At 44.1% G+C, this 22,876-nt stretch overlaps 1 protein-coding gene across 1 annotated transcript in view; it reads right to left on the bottom strand.

The window, feature by feature from the left end:
- Window positions 1-4,341: 4,341 nt before the first annotated feature.
- Window positions 4,342-22,876, bottom strand: part of LOC137413975 (calpain-1 catalytic subunit-like) — a 185,480-nt gene continuing 166,945 nt past the window's right edge. Inside the window, exons 19-21 of the mRNA XM_078778893.1 lie at window positions 16,883-16,999; window positions 9,650-9,708; window positions 4,342-5,623 (exon numbers count right to left, since the gene is read on the bottom strand). Coding sequence (XP_078635019.1) covers window positions 5,597-5,623; window positions 9,650-9,708; window positions 16,883-16,999 — 203 coding nt within the window. The 3' untranslated portion in view covers window positions 4,342-5,596. The remainder of the gene's footprint in view (window positions 5,624-9,649; window positions 9,709-16,882; window positions 17,000-22,876) is intronic.

The raw sequence follows: 22,876 nt of genomic DNA, 5'->3' as shown, positions 1-22,876 counted from the left end.
TTCTCCCGAGCTGTGTCTCGCTCACTCCATCTAAAACTCCAGAGCACATGCAGAGTTTTCCAGTGGCCCATTTAGTCAGGTTCATGATGTTAACAAATATAATTTCGTTCAAAATTTTGGGAGATTAGCAAACCTGTACATTTTTGGAATCATCAGAGCATGGAGAATCCGAAAATCAATGTTGGCATTTGCACCGACACCTGTATGGCCGCCATTTTGGATTTTCAAAACGGCCGCCATAAAATACATATTTTGTGCTATCTCGGCTTCTCGTCAACCTAGAAACTTAATTAAATGTGCTAATCATATGTTTTCTGGGTCAAGGAATCCAATAAAGGCCTCAAAATAGTGCTCAGGATTAAAGAAAAGCAACAAACAAAGGTAATTGAAACCATTGTCTTTATATTTGTGATATAACTGTATTACATAATACATGATACTGCAAGTCCTTTGAAGTTATAGGTATGGGTTTATAAAGCAAGAAAGCAGCCTTGTTAGTATCAGATTGAACTATAAGTCCGATACACAGGATCTACTAGGTCTATACCGTTCAGGAATATGCTTTTACAGATCATCACTGTCGTGAGTGTCATTTTCGCAAAGGTGTCTACGCAAATGCCAACATTAATTTTTGGATTCCGCATGCTCTGAATATTCCAAAAATGTATAGTTTTGCTTATCTCCAAAAAATTTGAACGAAAAAACATGGTGAACCTGACTATTTTCAGGACCCACATCACACCTTTTGTTTCGTGCTCCTCCCCAACCACCTGGTCACGGTGTACCTCCGAGCCCCGAGAGGAGTCACGGCAGAAAAATGTGTTATTCTGTATGTCAAAGATCAATGGTGAAGCCACACCAATTGTTACAAACCAACAGGTATTGAATAAAGATCACACAAGAATCACAGTACAAAAACAATAGTAATCAATTGTACAACAAATAGTATATCATTCCTTTGATGGTACCATCAGGTTCGTACAATATAACTCACTGTGCTCCAAGTGAGTGAAAAGAAGAAGATTCCCAATGTCTCTATTCCCCGGCTTCAAGCCAAAGTCGATCCGCTCCAGCGATTGACAGATCAATGTCCAATCGAGACCAGAATCCCGTTGGGTTGGCAGTTACAGTCCAGCTGCCAAAGCTGTGCAAAGGCGCCCTCCAGGCGACTGGGAAATCCAAAGGCGCCCTCCCGGCGACTGAGTGATCACACCCTCGGGTATGGATGTTCCACAGCTCGCAGTTGGCAAACCTCAGATTTACCTTCAGGTATATCCACGTTGCACACACACACACACCAGATACGTCTGAAAGCGGTGAAAACGGCTGACGTGAAGCAAAGAAAAACCTTGCGCGACGCGCAAAGGCTGAAGCGAAGCAAAGAAACCTTGCTCGACGCACAAAGCGCGTGAGTCAAAATGGCCGACGACCGTACTCGAGACATAACGGCAGTCCAATGATTCTCTTCGGGATCGACCGCAAAACCTGACACACAGGTTGATCTGTCACAGCGATAACAACTCTGTCGCAGGAATCCGTTTCCTGGGAAACCCAAAGTTCACTCGTGACTCTTGCTCGCCAACGTTCGCTCTAGACCTCGAAGCGACTATGCTTCTTGTCCGACTCAACTCGCTCCACCTTCTTTTTCTCTTCTTCCTCTTCGTCGTCCGGTTCCCGATCTGGTTTCCAGTTTCTTTTAACTCTAACTTTTTCACCTTCTGAAAACAGTTCATAAACAATAAACCTTTTGAAAACAATAATAGTACATGGAATCAAAAATGTTTACAGTGGATGAAAACCACCACAACGGAAGTGACAAATCCGTAACACTTCCCCCCCCTCAAGAAAGAAAGTTTGACTCCGAGGGCCTTTCACTCACTCACCGCAGGCGGGTTGGTGGCCTTTCTGTCTTCTACCGACTCCTCTCCGGCCTTTCTCCCACAGCTCTCTCTGTGCTCTGTCCCCCCAATATTCCTTCAGGTCGCACATGATCTGCCTGCAACCCTCTTATGATTAAACTGCCAAAATCTAGGCTCTCTGCTCACCTTCACTCTTTCATTCTTTCATTCCCCTTTTCTCCCGCCTCTGGAACAAACTCCCCCACTCCCTTCAATCCCACTCCTCCCTCCAGGTCTTTAAAACAGTTGTTCACCACCATCTCTTATCTTCCCCATCCAAAACCTTGATCTTTTCTACCCCCACTAATTCACCCCAGATACACTTTTTTTTTTTGAAATTCCAACTTCTTTCCTGGAAGTCCTTGCAGTGTTCATATGTTTTATACCTCTCCCACCTCCCCCCAAGCCCTCCCCCTCCCCCATTTCTCCCGATGTCCCCGCTCTCAAATGTTGTGTTTGTGTCCTTCCCCCTCTCTCCCCATCTTGCCTACCGCTCCCCTTATTTTTTGTGTTTTATGTGTCGGTTTGACTTTTTGTGTGATTAATGTTTGCTCTTTCACGAGCCTCGATCTTGTATACAAAAAAAAAGAAAAAAAGTTGGGGTGTGAAGAGAATGACAGAGATCTGTAATCTGGTGGTGAAAGAAGGCCGCATTCCAGTGGATTGGGAACTGAGTACCCTCGCCCCTCTATACAAGGGGAAAGGTGACCCTCTGGACTGTGGCTCGTATCGAGCGATAAAGTTATTGGAGCATGGAATGAAGGTATTGGAAAGGGTGTTGGAGAGGAGGATAAGGAAGAAAGTGAAGATTGACCAAATGCAGTTTGGATTTATGCCAGGAAGAGGAATGACAGACATGCTTTTTATTGTGAGGCAGTTGCAGGAGAAGTACATGGAGAAGAGGAAGAAGTTGTTTCTTGGGTTTGTTGATCTGGAGAAAGCATTCGACAGGGTTCCACGTGAAGTAGTGGCATGGGCATTGAGGAAGTTAGGAGTGGAGGAATGGTTGATCAGAGTAGTGATGGCAATGTACAAAAGAGCACGCACAGCTGGAAGGACGAAGGACGGGAACAGTGGTGAGTTTGAGGTGAAGGTGGGAGTGCATCAGGGGTCGGTACTAAGTCCACTACTATTTGTAGCTGTGATGGAGGTGCTGGCTCGGAACGTAAAGGAGGGTTTACCGTGGGAGTTGTTGTATGCAGATGATCTGGTGTTGATTGCAGAAAGTATGGATGGACTGAAGGAGAAGATGAACAAGTGGAAGGAATGTATGGAGACAAAAGGCCTGAAGGTGAATATCGGAAAAACGAAGGTGATGGCAGGTGGTAAAGCATGTGGTGAGGTGGAAAGAACTGGGAAGTGGCAGTGTGCTGTGTGCAGGAAGGGTGTCAGAGTGAATTCCATTCAATGTACAATGTGCGCTGAGTGGGTTCATCAAAAATGTAGTGGTTTGAGAGGGTCATTAACCAGTGTGGCAACTACATTCAAGTGTAAGGTGTGCACAGAGGGAGCTGCAGATGGAGGAAATGTTGAGTTGGATCTTGGAGATGGCATGAAGCTGGAAGGTGTGAAAACATTTTGTTACCTAGGAGACATGCTGAATGGAGAAGGTGGATCAGACTCAGCAACGGTTGCTAGAGTGAGATGTGCATGGAAGAAGTTTCGGGAACTGAGTGGCGTGCTGACGAGGAGGGGAGTGTCGTTGAAGCTGAAGGGAAAGGTGTATGGTGCATGTGTGAGAAGTGTTATGATTTATGGGAGCGAGACATGGGTAATGAACGTAGAGCAGCAACGAAGGCTGGAAAGGGTGGAAATGCGAATGGTTCGGTGGATGTGTGGAGTGTCGTTGAGAGAGAGGAAGACAAATGATGAATTGCGAAAGATGATGGGAATAGAGCCTGTGATGGATGCTGTGAAGAGAAACAGGTTGAGGTGGTTTGGTCATGTGTTGAGGAAGGATGAAAGTGACTGGTTGAGAAGAGTGATGGAAATGAATGTAGAAGGAAGTAGAGGATGGGGAAGACTGCGAAAGTCTTGGCCAAAGATGGTCGAAGAAGAAATGCGGGCAAGGGGGTTAACAAGGGGAGATGCAGAAAATAGGGCAAAATGGAGAAGATTGTCATGGGGATCGCAAGGCTAACCCCCGCTCTTGCAGGGAAAATGGCCTTAAAATGCATGTTATGTACGTAGGTATTCTTTGGCGACTGTTTTGCGCATTTGTTTGTGACATATTTGGTGGCCTTCCTCTACTCCGAGGTATTTGCATGATGCCTCGTTTTCTAATTGCTGTATTGTTGTGTGTGTGTGTGTGTTTGTGTGTGTGTGTGTTTGTGTGTGTGTGTGTGTGTGTGTGTGTGTGTGTGTGTGTGTGTGTGTGTGTGTGTGTATATATACATGTGCATTACATATAGTATTTTTGATCAATAAATCCACCTTTAAAGGAGACATTTCACCATACTTTTATTTCATTCTCCTTGGATAATAAGTTTGCAGACACAAACATGTATGAGATTTACAGGCAGCATTTTGGGAAAGGGTTGAGGCAACAACACCTTTAAGGCTCAGTTAGTATAATCAGGCATTGTCGAATCATTTGAGCCAGGCAGTTAATTGTGGAGTCACAAAACCTTGGATAATATTATAGTTTGTAATAATATATTTGCTTGAAGATCAAGTTGCTTAAAGCCACTTTTATTGTGCGATCACAAATTAGACATAACTAAAATAAGTTTTTCACAAAGAATGTTCTGTGCCTCACAGCAAATTGATAGTACCAGTCAGGTTGAAGGCAAAATAATTCGTTGTCATGAAGGGGCGTCACACAAACCCATCAGGTAGATGGCATATCACATCCTCATCGTAGGCTATGTTATTAAACATGATCTTTTGGAGCATATCAAAGCAGCCATTTAGCATAATCTACAAATAATTTTCTAAGGCACTGCACCTCTTTGGCTGCAAGCTTGGGCTGCATTTCCTGTGAAATAAGGGTGACTTACATTGAGGCACCAACACCTGGCAAAGCATACATTCCATGGATCATTGCTTTGTGATTCAGGTGGCTCGACTCTCTCAATCCATTACTTGAATACTTGAGAGTGTTATTCACCTTTAGTATATTCACAAAAGGAACACCTCAAATTTACTTTCATGTAAATTTTGGTTTTCCCCACGTCCGACACTTTTGCACGTTTGATCTTCCCCAATAGGCACATTTGGTAAATTGGTTTGTATTATGGGGCAATGGATACAGTGAGACTAAATAATACAGTATTACTAAAGCTTGTTACGATGTATTTAAATTCATGAAAGGAAGATGATAGTTTATTTGTTAATTAAAAAAAACAAAAACAGAATAAGTAACACAATCAACAAATAACAACACTAAATTAATTGTGTGTGTGTGTGTGTGTGTGTGTGTGTGTGTGTGTATGTGTGTGTGTGTGTGTGTGTGTGTGTGTGTGTGTGTGTGTGTGTGTGTGTGTGTGTGTGTGTGTGTGTGTGTGTGTGTGTGTGTATGTATGTATGTGCAATACGCAATAAGAATGCTGACCCTATTACAATATCATCCCAATGCACCATAAAGCAAATGGCTTTCCAAAAAGCAAGTGTTCTGCTCCCAGTATAAATGTATACGTGCAGGTTATCTGCAGCAGAGAAAGCGGGGAAGAACTCCTTTGCCGGGAAGAATGTAGGTCTCATCCATACATCGTCATGCTCAGGAACTGTCAGGGAAAATATTGAAGTTAAAAGGATCCTGGAATCCTACTACTCACAGTACATGCAGTCATGGCCAAAAATATTGGCACCTTTTCACTTTTTTCAAATAACTCACAATTTTCCCTAAAAAATAAGTTGAAATTGACAAAAGTATTTGGTCTCCACAATTCTTTATTTCACTGTTATTACAGAACCTTTGTTTTTGATTCAGAACTTAATATATCCTTTTAAATCAGAAAATAAAAAGCAATGGCATTGGCAAAATTATTGATCCCCCAGGGCCTTGACTTAATATTTGATAGCACAGCCTTTGGACAAAATAACTGCAGTCAAGCACTTCCTATAGCCATGAATGAGCTGCCCACACCTCTCTACTGGCAGTTTGGTCCACTCTTCTTGTGAAAACTGCTCCAGTTCTCCCAGATTTGATGGGTGCCTTCTCCCAACTGCTGTTTTCAGATCTCTCCACAGGTGCTCAATGGGATTTCAATCTGGACTCATTGCTGGCCACTTCAGAACAGTCCAGCATTTTGTCTTGAACCTGGGTGCTTTTTGAAGTGTTTGGGGTCATTGCCCTGCTGCAGGACCCATGACCTTTGACGGAGACCCAGCTTTCTGACACTGGGTTGAACATTGCGCTTCAAAATGCCTTGGTAATCTCCTGATTTCATGATGCCGTGCACACATTCAAGGCACCCAGTACCAGAGGCAGCACAGCAACCCCAAAACGTCACTGAACCTCCTCCAACTTTGACTGTAGGGAAGGTGTTCCTTTCTTTGAAGGCTTCATTTTGTTTTCTGTAAACATAGAGATGATGTGCTTTACCAAAAAGCTCCGATTTGGTCTCATCTGTCGACAGGACATTCTCCCAGAAGGATTTTGGCTTGTTCAGGTGTGTTTTGGCAAACTCCAGTCGGGTTTTCTTTTGTCTCTCTCTCAGCAGCAGTGGGGTCCTCATGGGTCTCCTTTCATTGAGTTTGCGATGGATGTACGAGTTGAAACTGTCGTACCTTGTGTCTGAACGTCAGCTTGAATCTGTTTGGCAGTCGTTCGTGGTGCTTTCTCCACCATTCAAACAAGCCTTCGCGGCAATCTTCGATCAAGTTTTCTCTTGCGGCCACATCCAGGGAGGTTGGCTACAGTGCCATGGTCCTTAAATTTCCTGATAACATTGCGTACGGTGCACACAGGAACATCAATGTGTCTGGAGATGGACTACTACCCTTGAGACTGTCCAGGCTTGGCTACAATCTTGTGTCTGATCTCTTCAGACAATTCTCTGGTTTTCTTTCTTTTCTCCATGCTCATTGCGGTACACACAGTGACACAAAACAGCAGAATGACTCCTTTTCTCCATTTAAATTGGTTGAATGGATGATTTTTTTTTTACATTGCAGGCACCTGCAACTCATCACAGATGAGAGCAATTCCAAAGTAAAGGAGAATCACCTGCTTGATATCTAATTATTTCTAACAACTTTTGAAGGTGCCAATAATATTGTCCAGGCTATTTTAGGATTTCTGTGTGGAATAAGCTAAGATTTAGTATATTTTTCAGCTTTTTTTGTTTTGTTCCAAAGCAAACTAAAGAAATACATATGTGGATACCGAAAGATTTTTTTATTTTAACAATTTCCTGGAATAAATGGTGCATTATTTGAAAAAAGTGCAAGGGTGCCAATATTTTTGGCCACGACTGTATAATAATATAATTCAGCTTGTGCATTTGTGTGTTTGGCTTATATATGCACTCCGAAACCACTGGATGGAATGACTTGAAATTAGGTGGTTGGGGTTGTGCTTGGAGTGTGACTGTGAATGTTTTAGCAATGAAGAAAATTAATATTTGGGAGTTTTCAAAAGGGGGGATACAATGCAAATTATCAAAATTGTCAAATTATTGTATCAAATTATCTTTGTTGTGCTTGTGTGCTTCCCTCTCTCCCCCTCTTGTCTCCCACTCCCTTCATTGCATGTTTTATGTGTCTGTGCATGTTTTCATGTTCAATGTGTTAGCTCTGACATAAGCCTCGATTCTGTATCAAAAAAAAAAAGAAAAAAAAAAGTGTGCATCATGTCGCGCCGCTCCCGATGAGAGAGTGTATTGCAGGTCCCAGCAGTTTACATTATAATAGTATCTGTATGAAAACCATACATTATCGAAAACGACTTCGCCAACTTACATACATGCTCTGTATTTTATGCACCCGTAAAGCGCTGGACAAAATAAGTCAAAAGGTGATGGTTGTACTCTGGGTGTGCATGGGAACATTCTACGAAGTTAGGATGGCCACCTCCAACTTTTGTTTTTCTTTTTCTTTTTTTCGTGTAAGAGTTAACATTAATCACATAAAAACAAACTGACACATAAAACATATGATCGAGAGAGTGGGAGACAAGATGGAGAGAGAGAGGGAAGCACACAAGTACAACAGTTGAGAGCAGGGATATCGGGAGATCTGTGGGAGGGAGAGGGCTTGGGAGGAGGGGGAATGGGAAGGGTAACACATGTGAGGGGGGGGGGGGGGGGTGGGAGAGGTAAAAAACACATGGACACTGCGTGGACTTCCAGGTAAGAAGTCGGTATTTCAAAAAAGTGGATCTGTGGTGAATTAACGGGGGTAGAAAAGATCAAGGTTTTGGATGGGGGGAGATAAAAGATGGTGGTGAACAGCTGTTTTCAAGACCTGGAGGGAGGAGTGGGATTGAAGAGAGTGAGGGAGTTTGTTCCAGAGGCGGGAGAAAAGAGGAATGAAAGAGTGAAGGTGAGCAGAGAGACTTGATTTTTGCAGTTTCACCATAAGAGGGTTGCTGGCAGATCTTGTGCGTTCTGCAAGAATATTTGGGGGACAGAGCACAGGCAGAGCTGGGGGAGCTCGGCCGGAGAGGAGTCGGTAGAAGACAGAAAGACCACCTACCTGCCTGCGGTGAGTGAGTGGAAGGCCCTCAGAGATAGCTTCATCGCGGGAGATTCCAATGATTCTGAAAGCTTTTGTTTCAACAGCGTGAAGCCGAGCTCAGTGTGAGGCTGAAGCACCGGCCCAGAGGGGGGAACAGTATTCCATTGAGCTGCAGATGAAAGCCTTGTATGTGGTGAGGAGCTCAGGTGTGCCAAGGAAGGACTTCCCATGACGGAGGCTGCCCAGTCGGCGACTGGCTTTTGAGGCCAGCTTGTTAATGTGGTTTTCCCAGGAAAGATCATGGCAGATAGTGAGGCCCAAAAGCTTGAGTGACAGAACTTCTTGGAGAAGATTGTTCAGAAAGTAGATGGAAGGGTTGTCCAGTCGGACTTTTCGCAGAGACATCGTGAGAGTGTGAGATTTGTCAGGATGGAAAGACATGTTCCACTTGTTTGACCAGCCTGTGATTTTGTCCAGGTCTGCAGAGAGCGAGGAGGCTGCAGACTGCCGATCTGAGGGATGAGGTATGGAGCGGCAGAGAGTGGAGTCATCAGCAAAGATTTAGAGAGGATTTTCAAGAGAGTCGGAGAGATCATTGATGAAGACCAGAGAAAGCACAGGGCCCAGTTACAGCTTACAATGGAAATAAATTTTCCAGCACTTCATCTTCTTCCTGTACCACAATTAATGACAACTGGACTTCCTTAAATACTCCTTGGTATTTTTTTTAATGGAGATACCCAAGCCCAAGTTGGACTGGATATGACATAGTAGAAACAATAATAACTATGTGGTCATGTTAAATAACAAGCGATGAGAGAATAAACCACTCAGACATGTTTAGGTTGAAGTCAACTCTTATCAAACTTATGGAGATTTCATTCTTCCCCTCACACATTCTTCCAGTGTCCCTTCCATTGCGTCCCTCTACCTGTTGGTGTGTTTTTTTCCCCTTTCCACTATGTTCTTGTTGTTATGCTTTCCATTCTGTATGTAAATGTTTGTAAAAATGATCTTCCATGATCCTCAAAAAAACCTCCCCATGAGGCACAAACTCCTGGCTGCTTCTTCACTTGCCTCGCCAACTCTACCTGTCAAGGTGAAATTTAAATCACGACTAATCATCTTACCTGAAGAAGGTTTAGTCGTATTCTTCCTTCCCCACCCTGGTCCATGACTTTAAACATGCCTGAAAAGGGAAAGAAACGACCATCAATATTATATTGCTCAATATACCATTACATACAATATAAGGAACACTCGTTATAATTAACACCACTTTGGTTGATAATCCTGTTTTGACAAAATTTTAACGAACAATGAAATGTTGAATATTATTTATACAAAATAAAAAAATAAAACAAACGTGCCAGTTAGTTGAGCCATTGCAGAAAAATTAAGTAAAACCGTCTATTCTGGCCAGTGAACATCAAGTGGCGTTACAACTAACTGGAATCTGAAAAGATGGAATAAAATATATAATTTGTACTTTTTTTTAGCTCACCTGGAACGAAGTTCAGGGGAGCTTATGCGATGGAGCGTTGTCCGTCCGTCAGTCAGTCCGTAAACACTTGAAACTTCTCCGAAACCGCTGAAGGGATGCGACCAAATTTGGCACAAATGATATTTGTTGTGTTGCGACTAAAGTTTGTTCACGGCATTTAAAAAAACAAAAAAATCGGGGTCCAAGGGGGTCTACCGGGGGTCAAAGTGGGTTCAGGTTTGACCCCCCAAAATAGGAATTTGCTTTTTTCTCTGAAACTACACACACAATTTCAATGAAACTTGACCACAACCTTCACCACCCATGATGTACCGAAGTTTGTTCATGGCACGAAGAAAATCGAAGTTTAAGGGGGTGTATGGGGGTCAAAGTGGGTCCAGGTTTGACCCCCCAAAATAGGAATTTGCTTTCTTCTCTCATCCATAATTAGGACGTGGGGATTGGGATCTCTCACCCCATCTCAAAATTTGAAACTTGACCACATCCTTCATCACCTGTGATGTACCACAGTTTGTTCACGACATTTAAAAAAATCGGGCCCTGAGGGGTCTACTGGGGGTTACCCCCCAAAATAGGTACTTGCTCTTTTCTCTGAAACTCCATACACAATTTCAATGACATTTCGCCAGAACCTTCATCAACCGTGATGTACCAATGTATTTATGTTCAATTAGGCATTAGAAAAATTGGGGTCTGAGGAGGCATACAGGATGGGAGGGGAGGTAGGTAGGGGTTTCCCCCCAAAATAGGTATTTTTTGTTTGTTTAAAGTCTTATGATTATGTTGGTATGATTCTACATGCTGCAGGGTCTTCCAGCAACCATTTAAATTGGTTTAAAATACCTTTAGTCAGTGTAGTATACCGTTTATTCTTTCAGGTGAGCGCCAGAGGTATTGCCCCTATGGTTTTTTTTATTGCAGATACCATGGTGATATGTCTCACTCGCAAGCCCTGAGCACAAGAGAGCACCATTTTTATTTAGGCCTTGGTCGGAGAGTCCTGATATCGTAAATTTACAAAACAACGGTGACTGTCAACAACCAGGTTGGTGATCTGCGAAGATGGTTGATTAATTAACATGAAGTGATGTGTGATTTGGCTGCTTCACTTCCTCAGTTCACAGATGTGGTTGTTATTGTTGGGAAAAATCAACCCTCTCAATTTCTAAATTCGTGGGAAATTATTAACACCATCATCAAAAGTTATCATGTTGTAATGACAGGTGACATACAGTATATCCTCATATAATTTCAAAAAGTTAAATGAATGTTCGTCTTTTTTAATAAAGAATTTAAGTCTGTCTGACAGATGTTACAAACGTAAACACTGAGTGGCGTCATGGAGGTTTAAGTCCATTGAGGAAACCGCTTTGCAGCATCTTCAAAGCCTGAGAAAACTATACTAGGGGCAACAGGGCCGTTACCAGTCTCAGAACATTTGACAATGGCACAATAACTCAGGGTTTCATCATGGTATATAACACCTGGCATCCCTGGGCAGTCAAAAAGGAGGAAAGGGATTTGAAATACATTAACTTCACGAAACTGAGAAGAGTATAAATTGAAAAGAGTTAGTGGCATAACGTTTTTTACAACGTGGCCAGAATTTGTTTTTAATAGTTTTTTGTTTTTAATAAATTTGCAAAACTTTCTAAAATCCTGTTTTCTCTTTGTCATTATGGGGTATTGAGTGTAGATTGATGAGGGAAAAAATGAATTTAAACGATTTCAGCAAAAGGCTGCAACAAAACAAAATGTGAAAAAAGGGAAGGGGTCTGAATACTTCCTGAATGCACTGTATATATGCATATGTCCTGCCCAAAATGTGACTGCCCAAAACTCCATCCCGACAACCCCACGTCCTAATTATGGAGCCGGCGCCCCCGTAGCCAGTTGAAGGATTTGTCCTGCTACTGTATCAATTTTGTCCCAGCCTCCAACTTTGGTCGAACACAATTGGATTAATAACGGTGTCACTGTCCCCAGGGTCCACCACGGCCTCACAAAATTCCCCCTTACTTTTACATCTAACCCTCAAATTACTCGTGCCAATTTTTTTTTCTCCATTCACTATTTTCACCAAAGAAGGGCGCTTCTCCACACACTTGCCAACCGAGCATGGCCCCGTATGCTCGGCTCATTCTAGTTTCCCAATTAATCTGCCAATCAAACCCAGAGCTCTCTTCCCAAACCGAGAGTCCACAAATCACAGCGGAATATCTGTGGAAGATCATGCTCACACCATCACGATCCACAGATGCTCCAATGGTTGTCCGGTGGGCTATATCCATCCCTGTCCATGTGATTCCACCCGCGTCCATAGACCAGCACTGCATGGCAGGTCATCACATGCTGGCTGTCCCAGAGTCTCAGGGAGAGGCTGCAAGGCCGCATGCCCGGGCGGTCACCACATCAGGCCCTTGATGGCCGTCCGTGGTGCCGACACCCAAGCGAGACCCGCAACACCTCTCCCTAATGGTCCTCATGATGCACCATGCCACATGCTCAGGAGAAACCACCTCGGACTCCCGAAGGTCTCAACCCCCTCCAGGATCCGGCGACCCTACCGGCCCGAGACACTTGCTCGGGCGGCTCCCCGATGGACCAGGGACGCCACACTCCACCAGACTCCCCGTGGGGCCCGGGTCCGTACCACAACACCCATGCTCGGACCCCACGTCCAAATTCCGCCAGCGCAGCCCCCCAGGTGCCGACATAACCCAATTTAGAAGGGGGGCAAATTTACAACGAGGCAGACCGCATTGACCTCCCTTGGTCCGAATTCCACAGCCAGGGGACCAACTCCATCCAAGGCTGCACCAAATTAAATTCCCACTTAAATTTCAATTTCAATTAAATTTTACAAATTTTGGCCTCGTGTGCCCAACCGCAGCTGCAGATTACGACTCCTTTTTCAGTTTTTTTGCCCCTTCCTGCAGCTGTTCCAAATTCAATATGGGGATTGCCTTTCCCGAGGCTCTATCCCCTGACTCCCCCCTGTCCGAATCCAGCTCGGGGCCAACACTCCCCCACCCCCAATCTAGGTGCTCGATTTTGGAACCTCCTGCGCCCAAATGTGGCTCATGGTGAGGGTCCCCTGGGTCACTTTAATGTCGTCTTGGAGATGCTCAACGGACCGACTCGCCTCATTTCGCAGACTCTGTTGAACCCGAGCAACCTCTCCCTTGACGGTATTGCCCAAAGTGCTCGGCCACTCCTGTGCCATTTCCTCCATACTTCCGCCAATAAATTGTGGCCCCCACAGGCCTTTACCAATTAATGCCCGCTCTTGCTCTGCCAAACGGGCACCCGACTCCTTCACCTGTTCCGCTAAACCACCGCCATGGTGCTTCACAAATTCCAATTCCTCCCTCTGCTGGTGCATTCTGGCATCCACACATGTGCGATATTCACCCAGGCCATTTTCACAGAAATATTTCCTTTCCTGTGCCGTAGTTTATTCTTTTGTTCTCTTTCGGGCTTTCATTTCTCTCATTTCGGCTTTCATTTTTTCACTACCGGCATCCAATTTAGCCATATTTCGTTCAATTTGCTTTGCTTGGGCATTAATTATTTCTTTCATATCAATCTTATTCCTTTTTTTCATCCATTCCCCCTTTTATTTCCATTAAGATTTGTAAGAAGACCTGGTCGGACATCACACCTGTTGCCCGCGTCCCAGGCTCCCTCATTAGGGAGGAGGGTGGACTAACGCTCGGGACGGGGAAGCTTCCAATCGTATGCTCAGACTCATTTACCCACGACCCGCTTCCTTCATCCTTGTTCCCGTCCAGCCGCTCCATTTCATTCACGTCCGCCATTACGTGACGAGCCGTTTTCCCCGCACGCGCTTAATCTCCTCAGAAAAAAGAAAAGAATTTAAATTCCCCCCTCTGCCCTTGCGCTCTCTCGACACCAAATCACCAATCACTATAAAATTTGGACATCGGTGATACGATCCCCTGCCCCTCGATGAGAGAAAGACGAGCGTTTAAAATTTAGAGTCCAAAAGCTGAGCGCAATTTGCACTCAGCAGGTGTCGCACTCGCACCCGGGACACCGAGTGTCTCACAGGGTTTGAATCCCAAACTCCTGACACATATTTCGATGCATGTATATATGTACAGTACATATATGTGAGGAATCGAGGTTTACCGACCATACAGTATTGTACTCCTCCAATCTTTGCAACTTTTGCACTGATCACTCCAAGTATCGTTTTCGTTTATTGGCGCTGAGGAAGCGCCTCTAGCGATTGACTTCCAGCCAGTGTAACGCTAATTCCTGTCACAGGAATTCTGAGATCATATAAGTGGGCGTGGCAGTTCCTGATTGGTTCGTGTTGGGGAACGCCTTCTCGCTGCCGACGTGACGTAAATTCGCGCACGCGCACTGGTGATTGGCACTGAGGAAGCGCCTCTAGCGAATGACTTCCAGCCAGTGTAACGCTAATTCCTGTCACAGGAATTCTGAGATCATATAAGTGGGCGTGGCAGTTCCTGATTGGTTCGTGTTGGGGAACGCCTTCTCGCTGCCGACGTGACGTAAATTCGCGCATGCGCACTGGTGAAGCTTACTCGATCTTACTCGATCCCATATTACATGTACTTTCATTGCATACAAATTATACTTCCTCCTAGAAATTCCATGCCCGAACCTCAGCGCAATCCAAGAGGATTCACTTGTTATAATTATCGTTCAAATGGACACTATGAGGTGTGTGTGTGTGTGTGTGTGTGTGTGTGTGTGTGTGTCGCCATATTTTTCAGTGATAGCCAAACTGATCGTCAAACTTTCGGAGTTTCATCAGAGTGCTGGGGAGTGATTTAAGCAAAAAATAAGAATTTTTAAATGAAAAGTTGGATTTGTTTGGATTGTTTTAAAAATAACCACTCTTACTTATAGTGCCGGAGCCTTTGGACCTATGTGAAAGGTACGATTAAGTGATCTCCGACCCCATTTCTTTGTGGGTGCAGGTAAGTCTTTTAAGCCCCCCCCCCCCCCCCAATATATATATTTTTTTTTTTCAAAATGCCAACAGGATTAGAACAGCACCGGGCAACGTGTGTACCCCTGCTATTAAAAAATAAACAAGTGCTCCTGCCATCTTATAATGTTTACAATGTACTATCTATATCTATCTATAATTCCAGTAATCTCTGTGTGTTTGTTTGTCTGTGACCGCTGTTTCTCGACAACCACGGGTCCGATATACTTTAAACTTGCCAGGTATATTGCTGGGGACCCGAGGATGTGCCTTTTCAAGGTTTCATATTAATCGGACAAGTAGTTACCGAGCTATGTCCAAAAAACGATTCAACCAATCAGAGAGCAGCGAGCTATCACGTGTGCCGAACGTGCCGAACAGACTCTGCCTCGGACGGCACATTTGAGAGCGTATTCATTTATTTCACGTTGGCAAACTATGTTGGCGTTAAACTATGTTTTAAAACTAATTAAAACTAATTTGCGATTCTTTCGCTTTCCTGCGCGTTTGTGCACGCGATGGCGATTTCTTTACCAAACTCCGCAAGCCGTTCGCTTTGGACCAAACCATTTCATGTAAATAGAGGGGGGGGGATTGTCACCGTACTCGCAAGCCGTTCGCTTTGGACCAAACCATTTCATGTAAATAGAGGGGGGGGATTGTCACCGTACTCGCAAGCCGTTCGCTTTGGACCAAACCATTTCATGTAAATAGAGGGGGGGGGTATAATTTTAGATATATATATAGTACGGGCATGCCCTAGTATATATAAAACACAGTTTGTTTGTGTGTGTGTGTGTGTGTGTGTGTGTGTCTGTGTCTGTGTCTGTGTCTGTGTGTGTGTGTGTGTGTGTGTGTGTGTGTGTGTGTCTGTGTGTGTGTGTAAGTAATGTTACCGATAGACTCCTAAACGGAGAGGCTTACGTGCTTGATATTTGGCATAGACATGGCCATTGAGCCTGGGAAGGACATGGCCGAACTCAAAATATTTGACGATCCATATTTTTTATTCATATTTACCTCAGCGCATTTCAGCGCACGGAATCAACGGAATCAGAGCAGGTGGGCGCTGATTCGCTCAGAGCGATCACGTGATGACGCTATAAACGATATGACGCTATGAAAAAAAAAACCACTTTGACGCTATGAAACGCTATGACGTTATGAACAATATGACGCTATGAACGCTATGACGCTATGAAAAAAAAAATCGCTATGACGCTATGAAAAAAAAAATCGCTATGACGCTATGAACAAAAAAATCGCTATGACGCTATGAAACGCTATGACGCTATGACGCTATGACGTTATGATGCTATGATGCTATGACGCTATGAAAAAAAAAATCGCTCGCTTTGCCAAGGGGCTCGCTCTCCCCCCGTTCCCCTCCCCTCCCCTTCCCCCTCCCCCACCCCTCCCCTCCCCCGCCCGGCAATGCCGGGTACTTCTGCTAGTATATACATGTTTTTTTAAAATTTTAACCACCAGTGTTCTTTTAACTGAACAAGCAGCCAAAATGTAACTTTAAAAAAAACATTGAGTATAGTTTTTAACCAAAAGTAGTATGGCCAGGGGGAGACGGGGAGGAGCAGTGTGTGTGTGTTAATTCAGGTAAATTGATTATGGAAAACAATAGGAAGTAGAGAGAGAATGGAGGGGACAGTCGTGAGAAGGGAGCAGGTGAAGGAGAGGAAACAGAGGTTAGAAGGAGATCGAAATGAAAATCGTGGATTGTTGAATTGAGCCTCAGAAATGGGTGGGGAACAAAAACACCACAACTGTGGGAATTATAAATAGAGGCCTTGAAGGCCTGATGATGTTACAGTAAAAGCAAGACTCAAGAAATATAATACAGGTAGCAGGTGTCCTTACTGCTCATGGCTTCGAGTCGGACGAGGCAACAAATGAAGTTATCAAAGTCTATGGTCATGTCGTCATCTCTGTATCGGGAAATGATCATCTGTGTGAGTTTGTCATTGAGTTGGTAGCCTGTGGATGGGATAAAGGGGCAGAATACATAGGGGTTTAATTCAGCCATAAGCATGAATTGCCGACTCCCCTATCACTCACTACATACGAAATGAATATATATATATATGTTGAACAAAACTAAAAAAAAATACACTGGACAATGGTTCAGGTAATACATGTCAAAACAAATACTGTAACATTTCACAACACAAAATGCAAAATGACGATGGGACATGATTGCTGACATTTCACTCACAAAGCTGAGTGGCATCCATTGCGAGGTTGGGAAAAAGTGTATGACAGTTAACCCTCAAATATCGCGGGCTCCAATATTGCGGGTTTCGACCAATCGCGGATAATCTATTGTGTCCCGATTCTGTTATTGCGGTATTTCATTTCGACCAATCGCAGGTATTTGAGCTGAGATAAGTCATCGTTTGCATCCATGTGTCCGATTACCTCCCATTACGAGCCTTTTGTTGTTTCTTGCGCACCGTTAGTTGTAGTAATCAGAAGCTTAGTTTAAAAGATGAAGAGCGCAATTGGGAAACACATTTGACGCGCTATTAAAGCACTCTTAATAACGAATCGTCATCAAACAGGAAATGACAAACGGAAATCCTGTAATACTAGATCTACAACATCTAGTGGCCACACAACAGTGGTGCCCAAACGTAAAACGATGGACAAAATCAATTGTGCGAAAAGGCAGAGAAAGGTTACGACATTGTGTGAAAGAATCAAATTGTTAGATACGTTGGCAAAAAGTGAAAGTGCATCATATGTGGGCCTTCATTACAGGATCAATTAATCGACTGTGTGGTAAATGTAAGTCAAATATCTGTGCAAGTGTTTCCGCCAGGAAAGTGCAAAAGTCTAACTCCAGTCCTGTCATCCTCACATTGAAAGGATGGAAATAGCGCTTCTTGTTTGGATCAAGGAGCGAGCAGAAAAAAGTCCTTTTGAGTGGACCAATGATACGGGAGAAACCATTGCGGTTTTACCCCTTTGACTGGACCAATGATACGGGAGAAACCATTACCGTTTTACCCCCTTGAGTGGACCAATGATACGGGAGAAACCATTACGGTTTTACCCCTTTGACTGGACCAATGATACGGGAGAAATCATTGCGGATTTACCAACGTTTCCACAAAGTACCTGGGTCTGAAGGCTCGAGTTCAACAATTCAAGCATGATGCTGCACAAAACTACCCACTGCAACACACCAAACTAATTAAGCCGAAGGGATTCATGCCACAGCATGAATTCACGAAGGGATTCATTCATTCACCTCCCACCCCCCCCCCCCCCCCCCCCCAGAATTTCCGTGTGTTAAACGTTTCCCAGTGTGTACCCCGGATTAGAATAGGTACACCGTATCCCTGCGTGTCGTAAGAGACGACTAAGAGGGTTGGCGTCAGGAAGGGCATCCGGCCATAAAAACATTGCCTCAAAAAGAGAACCATGACAATTACAACTACATATGGGCAGGGTACAGCCTGAAGTGGAGATCGGTTTCTGAGGTTTGGGACATGGAATGTAGGGACAATGACACGGAGATCAGGAGAAGTGGTGGACGTATTGGTCAGAAGAAGAGTGGACATATGTTGTGTGCAAGAGACGAGATGGAAGGGACGTGGTTTGAGAATGGTGAAGGGTAGGCAGGGACAGAAATATTAGTTCATGTGGCAAGGGTGCCTGGAGGACGTGAATGGTGTTGGTGTCCTGTTTTCTGAGGAGTTTGTAGACAGTGTGGTGAGTGTGACTAGAGTGAGTGATAGGTTGATGATGGTGAAAATGATGATTGGAAAGCTCTTGGTGAATGTCACCTCGGGATATGCTTCGCAGGTTGGTCGAAGCGATGAAGAGAAGGACAAGTTCTGGTGTGCAATAGAGAAGCTGATGGAAAACGTGAAAGATGAGGAAGTTGTTGTGGTGGGAGGAGACCTAAATGGACATGTGGGAAGGAGTATGGATGGTTTTGAGGGAGTTCATGGGGGTTACGGATATGGTGTGAGAAATGGAGAAGGTGAAAGGATTTTGGAGTTTGCTGATGGAGCTGATTTGTTGATTTGAAATACTCAGTTCCAGAAAGAGGATAGTAAGCTTGTTACATACACGACAGGTGGGTCGACGACACCCGTTGACTACCTGATGGTGCGTAGGCGACATAGGGGGCACCTCCTAGACACAAAGGTGATCCCGGGGGAGGAGGCTGTTTCACAGCACCACTTGGTTGTCTGCGACATAAGGGTGAAAGGTGCGAGGAGAGCTCGGCGGTGAAGTACCAACCGAGAATGAAGGTGTGGAGGTTGAAAGAGGTGACAGTAAGGGAGGCATTAAAAGAGAGGCTGAGTAGGGTAGAGGATGATGTGGTTGAGCTTGAAAGTGGTTGTATGTCAATGAAAGCTAGTCTGTTGGGAGCCGTTGGTGAGGTATGTGGATGGACAAAAGGACCACCGAGGCACTCGGAAACATGGTGGTGGGATGATGAAGTTGGAAAGAGGATTGACGAGAAGAGGAAGAAGTTCAAGGAGTGGCAGAAGGCAAAGGGTACGGGAGCAGAAACAGCAGAGCATGAAAGTTATAAGGCAGCCAGGAAGGCTGCAAAGAAAGAGGTAGCAAAGGCGCAGGAGGCATGTAGGAAAATGTTCGGAGAACGCTTGGATTCGGAAGAGGGTCAGAAAGAAGTATTCAGGATTGCAAAGCAGATAGCGAAAGAGAGGTGTGATGTGATGGGGGTGAGTTGCTTGAAGGATGAAGTGGGACAAATCGTTGTCGACCCAGATGGAATTAAAGGAAGATGGAAAAGATATATGGAAATGCTGTTGAATACAGAGAATGAATGGGATGGCAACATAGAGAGTAACCCAGTTTTAGGACCAGCAGAGAAGATAACTGAGAAGGAAGTTGAGGAAGTGATAAAAGCAATGAAGAGTGGAAAAGCGGGAGGGCCGACGGGAGTTGTGGGAGATATGTTGAAGGCAGCAGGAAGTTGGGGTGTGAAGAGAATGACAGAGATCTGTAATCTGGTGGTGAAAGAAGGCCGCATTCTAGGTAGACGGGTCAATATACAACCAGAACAGCCGTACCCCAAAAAAATTGCAAATTTTAGTTTTATTGCATTTCCTTATATTTTAAGACTTACTTAGGAACATATCAAAAGTTGGACAGAAATGGACCATGGGAAAGTAAAAATTTTTGACATGATAAAAATGTCACAAAACCATGCACGATTCACTACGTCGAAAACGTCTTTGGTTTTTTATTTTGGTTTCTTTTTGTTTATATAAATTAATTTGTTCCACTGAGACCAGCTGCAAAGGCAACATTTTATAACACTTGTTTCGTGTCTTTAACAATGCTTACATCTGCTACCTGACACATGTCTTTAACAATATGACCTCCCAGCATGTAGGCTAATGACCTAATTCCTCACTGGTAGTTGTGCAGCTTGACTGAGTAACAACTCCACATGAATGAGTTAATTACACCTAATTAGGACTCAATTGGACAACGTTGTATGGTAAACATTGGAGATACAATACAATACAACCAAGGAGATACAGTACAATACAACCAAGGCCAAGGCAGTAGCAAAAAGACAGGTAGGCCTATGCATACAATTGCCCCATATATTCTACATGTATTTTGTACTCCTACAACTGTAGTGTATGATGGTATTTATTTTCCAGGTTCTAGAGTTGTGGGGATGCATATTTATTTAATAGGAATGGGACCAGTTGATTGGGGGAAGGGGGGGGGGGGGGGGTTCTATCAGTATGTTTTTCTTCTGGACTATACATATCTTTTCCTGGTGCACCTTGTGACTAAGCAACAGAGCCCTTGTATATAATTCATTTCAGATGCAGAAAGCAATGGGATGACCACTATGCAGATTATTCCATAGTATGTTTCCTCCTAATATATATCTTACATAAATATCTCAGTTTCAGGGGCGGAGAATGCTCTGATGGCATTCAATGTATATGGCCAATGTAAATTGACTGCATGCTTCTAAAAGATCTCATTTTTGTATTTTCAGAGATAGAAAATGAACTCTTTATATGGTAAAGAGACCTGCCCTTTATGCCAAAGGGGATTGGACTGTGAGGAAACAGTATCAGTTCGTGAGAAAGGAGCAGAAGGCATCAACCGTGCAAGTGCCGAAAGGGGTGTTGACATCAGAATTCTAGCTGGTACCAGTGTTCACAAATCATGCCGAGTGAATCACATAAACAAAAAGGACATTGCTTTAACCAAGAAGGATCATGCGGAATCAGGTCCATCAGTCAAGAGGAGTGCTCGCATTTCCCTGGGACCATATGACAGTAAAACACATTGCCTTTTCTGCGGCACTGAAGTTAAGGAAGAGGGCCCAAAGCGAGGCCATGCAGAAACAGCCAGTTTTGGCTACGTGAAGACTGACGCATTTGTTAAAACTATATCAGTTCATTGCAAAACAAGGAGCGATGAATGGGCCCTTGCTGTTCAAGGCCGCATTGAATATTTTGAGGGTGATCTCCATGCAGCTGACTGTGTGTACCACAAGTCCTGCAACATTAATTTCCGCACAATGCGAGACATTCCACAACGGTTCAAGCCGACTGAGTCAAACAAGAGACGAAAAATGGGAAGGCCTAAGGACAGTGACCAGAATGAGGCTTTCGATAAGGTGTGCTCTTTTCTTGAAGACAATGATGAGGAACAGTTAACAATTACAGACCTCGTGGCTAGAATGGAACAATACCTGGGCGATAGTGAATCCAATGCATATGGGAACCAATACATGAAGGAACAGCTTAAAAAACGATATGGTGAATCTATATTCATGGCAGAGGGTAGAGGCTTAAAAGACATTGTGACATTCAGAGAAAAAATGTCCCAGATCCTCCGTGACCACTACAATGCACCACGAGAAGATGATGAAGAAGCACAAAAACGTGCAATTCTTCAGACTGCTGCAAAACTAATAAAAAGTGACATAAAAACAACAGTTGCACCACATGGGGATACATACCCAACTACTGCAGACCTAAGCCTTACTGCTGCATTGGGGTATGTCCCAACTAGCCTGCGATTCTTGCTGCAGCATCTTTTGGTCGGGAAAGATACATCTAGGGAGGTTGCTGGTATTGGACAAGCAGTCATCCAAGCAGTGCGTCCAAGGGCTGTAATTGCACCATTGCAGCTTGGTCTTGCAGTGCAAATGCATCACTTGTATAGGTCTCGTTTCTTGATAGATAGTCTATCAACCTTTGGCTTTTCCTCATCTTACTCCGAAGTGCAACGGTTTGAAGTAAATGCAGCCTCTTCTCTTGCTCCGGATGTGTTTGGAGGTGACACCGACATTCTTGATACATCCTTGTTATTTGCTGGAGACAATGTGGACCACAACATCATAACGTTGGATGGAAAGGGTACCTTTCATGGGATGGGCATGATAGCAGCTATTACACCAGGGCGTCAATCTAGCCACATCATATCTAGAAAGAAAATGTCTGACAGGAAGCTCGTCGAACTGACGAAGATCAATATAATAGATTACCGCTATGCAGAGCACGTCAACCGCAACCTCAAATTTCAGCCCCTCCCTTTGTTATCAATTTGTGATCGCCCAATTGACATATTATGGGAGATGTCATTTTGCTTCGAAAAGAGTGCACCAAATTGGCAAGGCATGATGCACTTTCTGCATGAGGAGTGTGATCACCCAGGGAAAGCCTCAATACAGTTTCTCCCAATGATTGATATGAACCCAGGTGACAAAACCTGCATCTTGTCAACTCTTGATTACCTGAGCAAACTTGCATCAAAACACAACATGCCAGCAATCATCACATTTGACCAACCGCTGTTTTGGAAGGCCTCTGAGATAGTGAATGCTCTTCC

This window comes from Myxine glutinosa, chromosome 5 (assembly GCF_964187855.1).
Source record: "Myxine glutinosa chromosome 5, kmMyxGlut1.1, whole genome shotgun sequence".
NCBI classification, from domain to species: Eukaryota; Metazoa; Chordata; class Myxini; order Myxiniformes; family Myxinidae; genus Myxine; species Myxine glutinosa.
The sequence above is the reverse complement of the archived record's forward strand: the minus strand, read 5'-3'. Positions and strand labels throughout refer to the sequence as shown.